Here is a 14,873-nt window from a genome sequence, read left to right as displayed (position 1 = left end):
GAGTTTTCAACTGACATCAACTCTTCTAGTTCAGCTCTGCTCTTATTTTTCCTCCTAAAAGAGTCTGAACAACACAGAGAGCATTCTGTCAGAAAGACCTGGTCTCTGGACACCCCGCCCGATCACCATGGGAGTGGCCCTGCCAGGCAAGGTGACCCATTCCAGCCTCCATCCCGGCTCCTTCCCACAGGTGACTTTCCTTGGCGCTACACACCCATCGGCACCAGTCAAAGAGAGGGGGGCTGTCCCAAGGGCAGCTGTCCCAGCGCCCTCCTCCCCTCCTGCTGCTCCCGTAGCAGCTGTGGTGCCCACAGGGTTTTCCTCCCGCAGCCACAGAAGAGCGAGGCAGCTGAGTGCTCTCCTGTGCTTCCCTGATTCCCTTTGAGCTCTTGCACATGCTTGTTTGCAAAGAAATATCAAGAAAACTAAATGCTGTTAAGTCTCCTACCTCGTTTAGTGCAGAAGGATAAGTAACACAAGCCCATGAGAAAGGGCCTGGGAGTGACCGGCCGGAGGTCCCCATGCCGATCGGAGGGTAAGGCTGTCACAACCGGCGTTCAGAACCCAAACCACAGAGAAAAAGAGGAGGACTGACCAAACTACTAAACCCTCCTTCCAGCCCTCGCAGTTGCTTTGAATTTGATAATATTCCTCGGCTTTGCAAGTTACTGGCATTTTCATTCATATTTTTAATTCTCCCTGAATCAATCCTTTTGTAAATGGCCTTTGGGGCCAGTGTGAAAAATATGCAAAAATGTATTAATTCCATTTTCTCTTTCCCATATTCCATACATATCAACATTACCAGTTTTCTCGGAGGATCATGAAATTGAAATGATATTTTTAAAGAGGTGAGAATAATTGTTATGATATTCCTACCATTACTGAAGATTCCATTTGTGTTGTAGTTTTGCTCAACCCAGTACAGAGATTTAAATTTTCGCAGTTGAACTACAATGGAATACTTAAGTATCACAATGAACTGGACCCAATTCACTGGACAGATTCCGACTTTCCCCGGCAGCCAAGCAGCACCCTCTCCTCTCACAGCCGCAGAGCGGTGACTTGTACTCACTGTCAGGTTCCAGTTGATCTGGGGGATCCGCATGTGAAGGTTGAGACTGAACAGAATCAGCAAGACTCCAGTCACCACGAATGCACTACAGCTCACAAACTCAAAAAAGTAGAGGCCTTCACACGGGGAGCATTCCATGATGGTCTCTATGCAGATGAACGCAATCAAAGCCAAAATCTAGGAAGAAAATTGGAAACATACACGTATAACATATATTTAGCACACATCCGCAGACAAATGTGCCTGCCACATTTAAATAAAACTCACCATCACCACCACCACACGCAGCCCCAGAGTCTTCCTCCGGGGCTGGCAGTTACCACGGTCAGGAGTGTGGCCCGATTCGATCCTCACGTGAGTGTGTAAAGGTACAGGGCCTTTGCCGACCCCCTCGTGCAGAGAGCTGAGCCCCACCACAGCACGCTGGGGCCAGTCTGGTGCAGTGCGGCCCCGTGATGACGCAGAAAGGAACACCTCTGCGGTGCTTTTAGTTCTGTCTCTGCCACACGTACGTGAACACTGCCTATGCATGCGTGTTTCTAACTTACAGTCTCTACCATAACAATGAGGCCCGTTTAACTAATTCATGAGCTATGCTTTTCAATTTAAATGCTCACCCAAGGATGCTTATTGATTTTAGATAGAGAGGAAGGTAGAGAGAGAGAAAGAAGAAACATCGATGTGAGAGAAAACATCCATTGGTTGTCTCCCACACATACCCCGGGGAATGAACTGGCAACCTAGATATATGCCTGGACAGGGAATCAAACCCACAACCTTTGGTGTATGGGACAACACTCCAACTGACTGAACCACCCGGCCAGGGCATGAGCTATGCTTTTTTAAAGTTCATCATTGGGGTTGGTCAGACTGGCAGTTGATAAAAAACATGGCTAAATCTACCAACAACAGAATCAGTTTCTTTCTGAAGGACCACAGTAACATTTAGCAATATGTCCCAAGAGACTGGAGATCAGTAGGTTAAACAGTTATCACTGGAAATTACCAGGTGAACTTTTAAAGGAAGCTTTCAGGAAAAGGAGCCCAAAGGCTGAGTTAACGGCCCTGTGATCAAGGAGAGGTGTGGTGGTCTTACCCCTGAATCAGATCGGTCTCGGTCCCCTGGCCTCTGCTTTACTTCTTTAACTGAGCGAGCACCTCACAACCTATCCTTCTCCAAGCCCACACCAGAGCTTCCAGGCCAGACCCTCCCTCGAAGGTCAAGGAGGTACAGGGAGGCAGCTCTGTGGCCCCAGGTTTGTCTGTAGAGCCAGGGACATCAGCATCACCAGGGAGGCTTGTTAGACATGCAGCATCTCCGCCTCCCGTCCATGACCTGCAGAGTCGGAATCTGCTTCTCTGACAAGATCCTCGGATGCTTGAAGCGTGGGAAGCACGGAAGCACAGGCTGTTCTGGGGCCCTTCCCCCACACCCCGACTGCAGCCCCACTCCTGCCTTGCAATGCTCTACTCACTGCCCCTCCTCCCCGCGCCTTCCCTGATTCTGTCTCTCCCTGCCAGACATCATCCGATTCCACCCTCACAGGAAAGCTTGCTCGTCTGTGATTACATTCTACCCTTTTTTGTACTTACCATTGTGACTCCTGAGCTTTTTAAGGGTACAGCCAGTCCATCTCTCTCTACTCCCAAGATAATGAGCAAAATAACTTGCACACAACCAGAAAACGAGGCTCCCAGAGCCACTAAAAATCCATGCCAGCAATTCCTGACACACCTGTTAGCACCCTACAAAAAATAAAACCAGTGGCTGTGCTTTTCCCACTACTGATACCTCCACACAGAAAGACACCTTTTCTAACAATATGTGGTACTTCCACAACCCATTCTAATCAACACATTAAAGATAATGGGTTTTTAAGCACACACTTTGTGCTTCTTCTATTGGCTCTCCTTATAATTCTCTACAGAACCACAGACCTTAATTCTGCACCTGAACTGCATGCCTAACTTGCAAGCAATTCACAAAGAAATAGTTCATATAAAGGAAACTCCTTTAAACTAGTTTTTTAACCCCCTGTAATTGGATCTAGCAATCGTGGGCAAGAAATAACACACCGTACTGATGAGTTACAAATGTTTCTGGTATGCTGACTTCAACCACATCTTCGTGGGAAGGTAACACCTACACTCTTAGATATTAAAATAAAAATGGTTTCAAGAATTTGCAAATCTAATAGGCTGCTCAATATAGAAGGGAAAAAAACCAGACAAAATTCCCTGCTCTCTAGCTCATACACTTTATTTTTTTAACTGTTCTTGGAGAAAGAGAGAGAGAGAGAAACATTAATTTGTTGTCCCAATTATTTATCCATTCATTGATTGATTTTTGTGTGTGCCCTCACCGGGAATCAACGCCACAACCTGGCATATTGGGATGATGCCCCAACCAGCGGAGCCCCTCGGCCAGGGCCCTAACTCATATTCTAATGAAGAAGTTTTTAAAAATTAAATTAAAAATATATTGTGTTAAGCAGTGATAAGTGCAAAGGGGGAAAAACAAAGCAAGGAAGGAGAATGAAACATACCTAGGGCAAAAATGGTTGAAATTTCAGAGTGCCCATGGAGGGCCTCACTGAGAAGATTCTGGATTTATTAAAAGTTCACTATGGTTTATCACAAAGAATATGAAAGAACACAACTGAACAGCTAGAGGAAGAGATAACGCAGGACAAGGGCCAGAAGGGTCTCGAACACAGGCCCTTCTCTCCCCGTGGAATGTGAAGTGCACCACCCTCCTAGCACCTGGATGCACTGGTTCACCAGCCTGAAAGCTCATCAACTCTCTAGTTCCAGAGCTTTTACAGAGCTTAATATGCAGTCCCACCCCCTTCCCCTTCCCAGTGGTAAGTGGGCTTGAAAGTTCCCAAACTTGAATCAGGGTTTGGTTCTACTGGCAACCAGGCCCCATCCTCAGGTGCTTTCCCAAGGTCATCTCATTAACACAAACTCAGGTGGGGCAGAAAGGGGTTTCTTGTGAATATCAAAGGACACCTCTTGCCCTGACTTCCTGGCTCAGGCGGCTGGGCATTGTCCCACAAAGTGGAAAGGTCACCAGCCGGTCTCAGTTCCGGTCGGGGTACACGCCCGGTTACAGGCCCCAGTCAGGCTGCGTGTGACTGATCGCTGTTTCTCTCCCTCTCTTTTCCCCTCCCTCACTCTACACCTCTAAAAAGTAAACAAATTTTTTAAAAAAGACACATCACCTAGGAAATTCTAAAGATTTTATAAGATCTGTGCCAGAAATGGAATGAAGAAAAAAATATATATATCTAGTATTATAAATCACAGTAATTCGTTATAAATCACAAAAATTGATATGTAGGGAGAAACACAGATACACACATACACTCATTAAGTCAGTCCTCCTACTGAAAGGTATTCTGGCGGTCTCCCATACTGTTTCTAGTAAACGGTACACCTTTCTTGCCCACCTTTTCACACAGAGAATGGATGTCCCTCCAGCACAGTGCATTCTAACGGTCGTTGCTGGAGTAAACCCACCCACTGATCAACAAGATGAAAATCAGGTCACGAAGTTATCCTGGGAGTCAGCAACTTCAAGGCAACCAGAGTCAAAAGTCACTCAACTTGTAACGACTTTTAAGTAGACGAATGTCACATGAAAAATTGTACAGAGACATTCAACAAGATGCAAATAAGGCTACGGGTGCCCTCGGAGAGATGCCCTTCCTTACAGCACCTACTCATTAACCAGGTGTAAATATTTTCATAGTTGGCAAGTCAGCTGACATTAAAAGGCTGTCCGATTTCCACAACTGCAGCAAATTCTGATTGGCAGCATCAAAAAGCAGGTAGGGAGCCCTGACTGGTGTGGCTCAGTGGATTGAGTGCCAGCCTGCAAATCAACAAAGTGTCACTGGTTCGATTCCCAGTCAGGGCACATGCCTGGGCTATGGACCAGGTCTCCAGTAGGGAACATGGGAGAAGCAACTGTACATAGATGTTTCTCTCCCTGTCTTTCTCCCTCCCTTCCCCTCTCTAAAAGTAAATAAAATCTTTAAAAAAAAAAAAAGAAGGGAGAAGGGGTTGGCTGATTCAGTTACTATAAAGCTTTTTAAAATGTCCTAGTCCATGTTACTACTGTTGGGAGTATCAACTGTCAGGGGCTCTCTGGAGGGCGGTGGCAATGAACAGTACCAACTCACTCACTAATTTGCGTGCCTGGCAGGCACACACTGGGGTCGGAGATTTGTGCTCTGACATCTGGCTGAGGTAGACTTATTCCCCAGATGACGAATGAAGCTTCGGAAGTTCTGAACTCAGCACTCACCACTCCAACGTCCAGACTACCACAACTCCTGTGCCAACAGGTGATGGAACAGCAATGGGCATTTTGGGGACTCGGCAAACTAAAGGTTGAGTGAGAGATCCGTTAAGTTGGGGCTTAGCTTTCACTTCCACGTAGAGTTACTACGGTTTTCCCACTGTAGGAATGGCTTCCAGATACGCTTTGATCTGACATCGTGATGAAAAAATAGGCCCTACACTTCACAAGATAAATGGGTCCTCCAACGCCACAGAAGCACGTGGGTAGTGAAAGAGAAATAGGGTTTGAAACATATGGAGCCAGAGACTGATCTGTGGAGAATTCTTTGGATTATCAAACGCATGATACTGTAAGTAGACAATTTTGTTTTCATTGGTACCTGAATGGAAGTTGTGCCCCATCAGGAATATGTTAAAAACTGCAGAGTATGCGATTATTAACGCACTCTGCGTTTTCTCCCTTTGTGGTGGGAATCACATAAAGCAGAATTTATTAGAATTCCAGGGTTCCAGGACAGAAACCTGCAGCGGTACCACAGAGAGCAAGCGCGCATGTGTGGGAGAGGGCAGTGCCTGCATCCGCACGCACCAGATCGCATCGCGGCACAGCCAACAAATCCCGACCTGACGAAGCCTAACAACCCTGAAGAAAACGGCACGCAAAACTGCCTCCCACACACTGAAACGTCCTGAAAACAAATGTTCCAGCAACAAATCCCTACACACACTCATCAGAAAGCCGGTGTGTGGAGTCTTCGGGCATGCCAGCTGTATAATGACATGTGACATACTGCAGTGGCGATCTGAAATCTGGATTTTCAGGTGTACGCCTACATTTCAGATTGGCTGTGTGCACTTTTTCAGAATTAACGGACCATACTAAAATTCAAATGTGATCTAGCTCAGCAGAGGCCAAAACTAGGAAGGGACACTTTCTAAATTTGTGATTTAATACATTTCTCATTCTGAATAGCCACTACTGTACCTAGTTTTGTATTTTTAGCTTCATATCTTCTTCCTTACTGTGGGCCTCCAAAATCATAGGAGTCTCACACCCCTCGAAACCTGATCTGAGTTTGAGCAGAAGAGACACCTGTTCCTTCGGGCAGCAGCCTCTAAGACCCACGAATAATTTCCCCAGGCCGCCTGCCCCCGCCGCAGCGGCCGCAGTGTTGGGGTCCGGTGGCTTCAGTGTGAGGCTGATGGGCGGCCAGCTCGCCACTGACCTGAGATGAGTGTGCAGCATGGGTGAGAAGCAAACGTCCCTTGTGAGATTCTAGGTTTGCTACTACAGCATAATCCAGCTCCTGCTGACTAGAAAGGGCACTTGGGCATAGTGTTAAATTCGCACATGTACTGGTTATCTAACACAAAACTGCAAATTTAAAGGATGACTCTGTTACCACCCCACTCACTCTTAAAGATACCAGATTTGATGGTTTTATAGACAAACTCTAACCAGATTGTCAAAATAAAGATATTGACTATGTTACTTAAGCTTTTACCTTTTTAATTAATTTATTTATTACTTATTTATTCATTTATAAGGGCGAGGGTGATGGGAGGGAGGAAGAGAGGGAGAGAAACATCAATGTGAGAGAGAGGCATCCACCAGTTGCCTCCCATACACATCCTGACTGCAGACTGAACCCACAACCTGGGCCGTGTGCCCTGACCGGGAATCAAACTGGAAACCTTTCGCTTTGCGAGACGATGCCCAACCAACTCAGACACACCAGTCAGGGCTACCTAAACTCTTTTAAACCAACATCAAGACAATACTCAGAATTTCAAGAATTCATCTATGTGGTTAGGACTGTAAATAGACATTTTTTAAAATACAGGCTTCTCTTATTTTTCAAAATTTCTACAATAAATATGTATTTTTATTTTAAAAATTAGCCCTGGCTGGTGTGGCTCAGTAGACTGAGCACCAGCCTGCAAACCAAAGGGTCACTGGTTCAATTCCCAGTCAAGGCACATGGTTTGGTTGCAGGCCAGGTCCCCAGTAGGGGGCACATGAGAAGCAACCACACATCAATGTTTCTCTCCCTCTCTTTCTCCCTCCCTTTCTCTAAAAAATAAATAAAATAAAATCGTTAAAGAAAATTAAATATACAACGTACGAACACTTTTTGAAACATCTAGCTTTATTATGAGTACAATCTTAGTGTCCTCTAAGAATCAATCCTTATTTGTTTTGAAACTATTCGAGAATATTTTGAAATGACGAAAACTTTAATGGAACATGAGTCACCCTGCAAGTCCCTGTTGGTCCCATTTCTTTACCAGAATTTACTATCTCTAAAGCCTTCTTGATAGCACATACCCTACATCCTGACCACCACTTCACGAAAGCTGCAGCAAGTGGGCGCAGAAAGCCTCATGGCCAGCACATAATTAAAAGGCCAAGCTTACCCTCATCAATGTGATGAAAAGGACCCCCCAGGAAATAATAATGTCCCTAATATCTACAAAGACCTCTTCAAAGATTAGAAAAAAATCTTAATCTCCCTTAACCTCCTGTTTATCAAATGACGTAATGCAGCTATTTTTTTTTAAAGAAAGCTAAATGGACCTCCAGTCAAGATGGACGCAGAGGTGAACACGCTTCACCTCCTTGAATAACTACAGAAAAATTACAACTAGACTACAAAACAAATCACCTGGGTTTGTCAGAAAATCAACCTGAATGGAATTCCAACAAGTAAGAATTTAAAGAAGCCACATTCATCCAGACAGGTGGGAGGCACAGAGTCACGGTAGCACAGAGAGGCAGCGGAACGGGTGGTCCCACATTCACGTGGGGTGGATAAAAATCAGGAGGGACACGTGGGGAGCCAGTGATCCCAGCCTCAGACCAGACCACCCAGCCCAGGGTTCCAGCACCAGGAAGATAAGTCCCCATAACTTCTGGCTGTAGAAACCAGTGGGGGTGGGGACAGCAGAAGAAAATGCAGGATTCTCAGGAGACTCCTCTAAAAGAGCCACAAAGGTCTCAGGACTGATGCAGACCCACCCCCTCAGGATTCAGCACCAGGGCAACAGCTGGAGTGAAGTGACTGGCAACAGGGCAAGCACCGGGAGACAGCTCTGTCCTGGGCACATCTCCAGAGGCCAGGCGCAGGCACTGCCCTCTCTCTGAGCCCTCTCCCACACAGGGCCACAGAGTGGTGAAAGGGGCCGTCCTGCCCTCATGATTGCCTCGGGCTCCTCCCCACAACAGGCCACACTTCTAAGACAGGGAGTCGGAGCAGCTCTACCTAATACACGGAAGGAAACACAGGGAGGCTGCCAAATTGAGGAGGCAAAGAAATATGGCCCAAGTGAAAGAGCAGAACAAAACTCCAGGAAAAGAACGAAATGAAATGGAGATAAGCCACCTATCAGTCACAGAGTACAAAACACTGGTTGTCAGGATGCTCAGAGAACTCACTGGCTACTGCAACAGCATAAAAAAGACCCAGGCAGAAATGGTGGTTGGATTAAGTGAAATAAAGAAGACTCTACAAGGAACCAACAGTGGAGGGGATGAAGCCAAGAATCAAATCAATGTTTTGGAACATCAGGAAAAAAAGCATTCAATCAGATCAGCAAGAAGAAAAAGCAAAAGAATTCTGAAAAATGAGGCTAGAATAAGGAGCCTCTGAGATATCTCCAAAGGTACCAACGTCCAAATCATAGGGATGCCAGAAGGAAAAGAGGAAGAGCAAGAAATTAAAAACTTTTTTAAAAAAATAATGAAAGAAAACTTCCCTAATTTGGTGAAGGAAACAGACATAAAAGCCCAGAAGCAGAGAGAGTCCCAAACAAGTTGGACCCAAACAGGACCACACCAAGACACATCATAATTAAAATGACAAGAGAGAGAACCTTAAAAACAGCAAGAGAAAAGCAGATAGTAACCTACAAAGGAAATCCCCTAAATCCGTCAGCTGATTTCTCAAAAGAAACTTTGCAAGCCAGAAGGGACTGGCAAGAAGTATTCAAAGTGATGAAAAACAAGGACCTACAACCTAGATGACTCTATCCAGCAGAGCTACCATTTACACTGGAGGGGCAGATAAAGTGCTTCCCAAACAAGGTAAAACGGAAGGAGTTCACCATCACCAAGCCATTATTCTATGAAATGTTAAAGGGAACTGTGTAAGAAAAAGAAGATCAAAAGTATGAACATTAAAATGGCAACAAATTCACAACTATCAGCAACTGAATCTAAAAAACAAACTAAGCAAACGAGCAGAGCAGAACAGAATCAAAGATATAGAGATCACAGGGAGGGTTATCAGCTGGGAGGGGGAAGGGGGAGAAGGAGGGAAAAGGGGCAGGGACTAAGAAGCATAATTGGTAGATACAAAATACACAGGGGGATGTGAAGAACAGCATAGGAAACGGAGTTGCCAAAGAACTTATATACATGACCCAGAAGGGATTACTGGAGGGAATAGGGGTACCAGGTGGAGGGGGACAGAAGGGGTAAAGTTTGGAAAACTAACAGTATAATCAATCACATGTATTTTTAAAAAGAAAGAAAGAAAGTTAAAGCAAAAGAAAGGCCCTTGGAGCTTAGGAGAGAGAAAGGTAAAGGTAATATGTGAGGGGGCGGATGCAAGGAAAGGGGAAGGGAGAAGGCACCTCATTTAAATATACACTCAAGCAAAAATCACAGCGTTTAAAAACGACTCGAAGATGTCCATGACGATGTGAATCCGCAGTGGCTCAGTGGCCCTTTGGAGGCTGCTTGATGTAGTTCCCAGTCTCCAACCCAGCCAACACCCCCCACTACACATGCAAAGACAGATAACTAGCCAGGTGCTCGGGGACCAGGGAGGCGTTGAGGTTTGACAGATGGAGGGTCACAGAGGGCTTGGGCAGCAGCCGAAGGCTTTAGAAGCTTTGGGAGAGCACTGGACTCAGATGGTCTTAGAGGAAAAACAGGATAGCATTTGTCTGAGGTCGTGCCTCACTGTCAAACTGAGTTACTTGGTTGGGGATGAGGTGGATGGTAGGGCCAAAACCTAGTCCCTCACCAAATACCTCTGCTTTTATGTTTATGTTTCTATAAGCAGTGATCCCTGAACCCTTCTCACCAAAGAGCACACGACACCTGTGAACAGCCTTCTGAACTCCTGCTCCAGGAAGTGTAGTTTGCAGTTCATCAGTCTGGCTTATACACTGTGCTTGGCTGTGGCCCCCACGGCCATACAGCATTGGGGTTTTTCATGCTATTTCCATCATAACTACATCCTTGGTCGTGGGTGCTCAGAGCACCTCAGCGTATTAACAGGTCTAAAAAACCTCACAGTAAAAAACCTGTTTGTCTTTACTGAATGCAATGTTTATATTACCTGAAAACAGAATTTTTTCCCCCTCGGCACATCTATTAACACTACATCACAGTGTTTGTAGGAAAACCAGTTGGGGAAACATAAAAAGCACACACCGGTCAGCACTCTGGTTCGCCAGGTCATGCACAATTTAAATGCACAGAGTAAAATACAGAAGCTCAGCTACCCAACAGGGCAGTAACTGCTGAGGACCCTGAGGACCTTGTTAACTGAGTGATGAACACACACACACAGCAGGGTCCCAAGTACCTTTGGAATCAAACCAAGCTCTAATCAACTCTAGCACATTCAAAATCAAAATCTCTCTCTTCCCACCAACAGTGAAAAAAATATTTGAAAGATGAGACATGGCTTGTGTTGAGCACACAAAGACCCAACAGGCAAGTTGTTAAACTGCCACATCTGCTGGAAGAGCCCGTGATGTGCAGAAGAACCCAGAGAGGGCAGCGAAGGAGCGAGGAAGTGACTGCACTTCAGACACCAGCTCCATTCTCAGTCACAGCTGATGCTCAGACCAGATCCTGGAGCCAGAACCTCAGAAGAGGCCCAAGGCCTTTCCCCACCATCGTTCTGAGTCCAGAGGCCAGGGGTTTTAAGCTGCTCTAACGTGCACCTGTCTGTTAGATGACAGATCACATTAAAACAAGCTCCCAGGCCTTGTCGTATGGTCTGCCAAAGGGGCTCAAAGAGCTACCTGTGCATTGCCAGGCACCGCACAATAAACATGCCTTGCGTTTAGGGAGCATCGATAATGTGAGGATGGCCTCCAGCCCTGTGCTAGGCACAGTTCATTCGTTACCTGGGGTACTCACACCCACTGAGGAAGCGGGTGGCATCTCCAAGGTGGTGCCCAAAAGGTTTGCCCAAGGCCCCAAAGCTAATTCCTCCCCATACCTCGTTCTCCTACACCAGATGACTAACACAATGTATTCAGAGTCCATTTCTTCCCCACACCTTTAACTGCGGGGAAAACTGTGTCGTTTCTGTTTTCGAGGGACACTGTACGAGACCCAGGGAGCCAGCGCCGCTAGGCTCTCCGACAAAGCACACGACCTGAGTCCCCATTCTCAAAGGGATCCAACTACTACTGTATTTTTCTAAGAAAAATAATCCACGGGTTGCTCCCCTCAAGGGAGGCCATCCCGTGAGGAAGATATTACCCTCCTCTCCCCCGAGACAATCGAGCAATAAGCAAATATATTTTGGTTCCAAATCAAAGGAGCTAAATGCGGGTGGTAAATTATTTAACCTACGATCAATGTCTTTGCATGTGGACTTTGGTTCCACTGTTTTTCTCCAGCTAAATAAACAATGTCCACGCTTCGGATCTGAGAGATGCGGGGAATGCAAAGAAAGCTGCCTGCTCTGGAAGGGCAGGGACGCCCTCGGGTGCTCGCGCCACCCAGCTGGCAGGGAGCACTCATTAGACAGCAGGATTAGGTGAGCAAAGCAGCCAGGGGCACAGGCGAATAAGTTCCCTATTGTTGAGAAGAAAGGGAGAGAAGAGGACAAATGGGGGAGGCTGCCAAGGGCTCAGGGCGGTCAGAGAAAAGAGGCGGCCGCGAGGACCGGGGCAGCGGCAGCTCTGCCAGGTGTGCCCGGCTGGCAGTGCAGCCAGCCACACCCCAAGCTGAGCTCGCTTCGAACCCCCGAAGCTTTGTTCCACTTGAGGACAGAAGGGCTAGGGCTGTCACAGTGCCAGGAAGCTGTCAGCTCGGTCTGGCCTGAGCTTGGCCCACGTCACGAGGCCTACTCGACCAGCGCTCCTGAAACACTTTCCAAGCTGGGTTCTGCTGTGTAAATAATTTTGCTATTTTGGAATCCTAAAGCCAAACCCAAGTGAAGAGCTGAACTCAGGAGGCTGTATTTCGATTTCTCTTCTTGGCAAGACTCTCACCTTTAAGTAAGTTATTATACTTACAGTGTCTCGAGCACTAATGTGCGCACATTGAACCCACAGGTTACTTGTTGACGATGGCATGCCAGAGCAGACCACGGTCTCGGGCAAGTTTAAATAGGCTCGGTCAGCCAACTACCTAGAGCACACGGATGGTATTACTCAGCGAAGTGCAAAATATTTTGTTTTTTTAAAAAAAGCCCATAAAATCTTATTATGTGGTTTGATGACATAATTGCACATGATTTCAGAAAGCCACAGGACGGTCAGCATCTTTCTTGCCAAAAGAATGCCCACAACATTTTCCTGCAAATGCCTCCCTGACCAAACAGCTATACACTTTCAGACCATTTAAATTTCTAATGAAGCCCGTGTAGAGGACAAAGAAAACAAGCTGCCTGCAAACCGTACACGTCTGAAGATGTTTAAGGGCTGCTAGCACTCGCGTTTTCTGTTCCCCTTCCTTTCTCACATCCTGGCTTCACGGACAAAGCGGAGATCCCGGGAGTGGCATCACCTCCCCACTCAATTCAAAAGCAAACCCTCCCTCCTTCCCTCCTCTCTGCCCTAACTCTTGGGCACCTCCCTACCCTAACATCTCTGACAAACCACCTTAAGGTGGGAGGAAGGAGAGCCCTGCTTTTCTCATTGAATGAGGAACAAGAAGACCAAGAGTAGCTTTTTTCTAAAGATGTAATTTAGGCTAAAATAGTGAACCATAAATCCTAAGAGGCCAGGAGGAGGTCCACCTGGAAAACCCAGTTCTGCTGTGAGACCCGAGAGCCCCAGCTGCCCCCAGCACCTCCGTACCATCCAGCTGACCGAGGTCCAGGAGGGGAGGGGCCGCCTTCAGTGGCTGACCCCGAGCCTGCCCAGGGCCTTGCCACAGACTCGGGGACTTTCTGTGGACTCAGGTACATTCCTCCCTACCTCACCACACAAACCCAGCAGCCTTTGTAAATGGTGTTCCCTAGCCCCAGAGACAATGAAAACAGTGGCCCCTAAGATGCACGCCCCTGTGGTCCTCCTAAGAAATTCAGTACTGTCTAAGTAAGTCCTTCTGCCGTGGGTCCAGTGCTGTGCTGGACATGGCTTTAAGCACTCTCTCATTTAATCTTCACTTCATCTGGTGAGGAACTCGGCTGGTGTGCTTGTTTTTAATTGAGATATAATTCACGTGCCATAAAATTCACCCACTGGAAGTGTGTAACTCAGTGTTTTTTAGTATATTCGGAGTTAGGCAACTATCACCACCATGTTAATGGGTTGGCCAAAAAGTCCGTTTAGTTTTTTCCATAAAATAAAGGACACATTTTTCATTTTCACCAATAAGTTCATTGGTTTGGATATTCTGAGTATGTCGGCTATCTCCCGCTATCGGCTTCTAGTGGGTGGAGGCCAGGAGCGCTGCTAAACATTTTTCAATACATAAGACAGCTCCACAGCAAAGAATTATTTGGCCAAAATGTCAATAGTACCCAAGAAACTTCGCGAACTACTTCTGACATATTCGATCAGTCACAGCACCTTCTCCATACACTGCACAATTTTTTTTGCATTTCAGTTGTTTTTAGCTTTCTTGAAATATTAAAGCATCATATGCTGAAATGTGTATTTCTTCCATCTTTAGTATTAAAATGGCCACACAAAAATTCACCAATTTTTGCCCTGGCTGGTGTAGCTCAGTGGATTGAGCACAGGCCTGTGAAGCAAAGGGTCACCGGTTCAATTCCCAGTCAGGGTACATGCCTAGGTTGTGGGCCAGGTCCCCAGTAGGGGACACATGAGAGGCAACCACACATTGATGTTTCTCTCCCACTCTTTCTCTTTCCCTCTCTCTAAAAATAAATAAAATATTTTTTAAAATTCACCAATTTTGATGTTTTTTTTAAAACGCACGCTGATATGACAGCTGTCACAATACAATCTAACAAAATTGTTTTGAGTGAAGTTAAAGACAACTAAAAACGACTAGAGCCATCTTACAGGAAAAACTAAACAGACTTTTTGGCCAACCCAGTAATTACAGAATATTTTCATCACCTCGAGAAGAACATGGTTTTTAATAACTATCCCATTGATGAGAAAAACGAGGGAAACATGTTAAGCAACCCAGTCAAGATCACAAAGTCTCATTAACAGTAGAGATGGGGTTCAAACCCAGCCCCTGGACCTTTTGCGGCACTGGACGCTGATCACCCCGCCCCCACCCTTGGCTTCCACTGCTCGGGTCTCAGCCGCCTCC

At 46.3% G+C, this 14,873-nt stretch overlaps 1 protein-coding gene across 2 annotated transcripts in view; it reads right to left on the bottom strand.

Moving 5' to 3' along the window:
• CMTM4 (CKLF like MARVEL transmembrane domain containing 4) overlaps nt 1-14,873 on the bottom strand; it is a 56,559-nt gene that overhangs the window by 16,473 nt on the left and 25,213 nt on the right. For both annotated transcript variants that reach the window (XR_005084869.2, XM_037162544.2), the window contains exon 2: nt 1,076-1,252. Coding sequence is in view for 1 of the 2 variants with exons in the window: in XM_037162544.2 (XP_037018439.1) it covers nt 1,076-1,252 (177 nt within the window). In the remaining variant the exon portion in view is untranslated. The remainder of the gene's footprint in view (nt 1-1,075; nt 1,253-14,873) is intronic.

This window comes from Artibeus jamaicensis, unplaced genomic scaffold (assembly GCF_021234435.1).
Source record: "Artibeus jamaicensis isolate MK-2021 breed Jamaican fruit bat unplaced genomic scaffold, CSHL_Jam_final contig_464, whole genome shotgun sequence".
Classification (NCBI taxonomy): Eukaryota; Metazoa; Chordata; class Mammalia; order Chiroptera; family Phyllostomidae; genus Artibeus; species Artibeus jamaicensis.
This window is presented reverse-complemented; position numbering and strand designations above follow the sequence as displayed.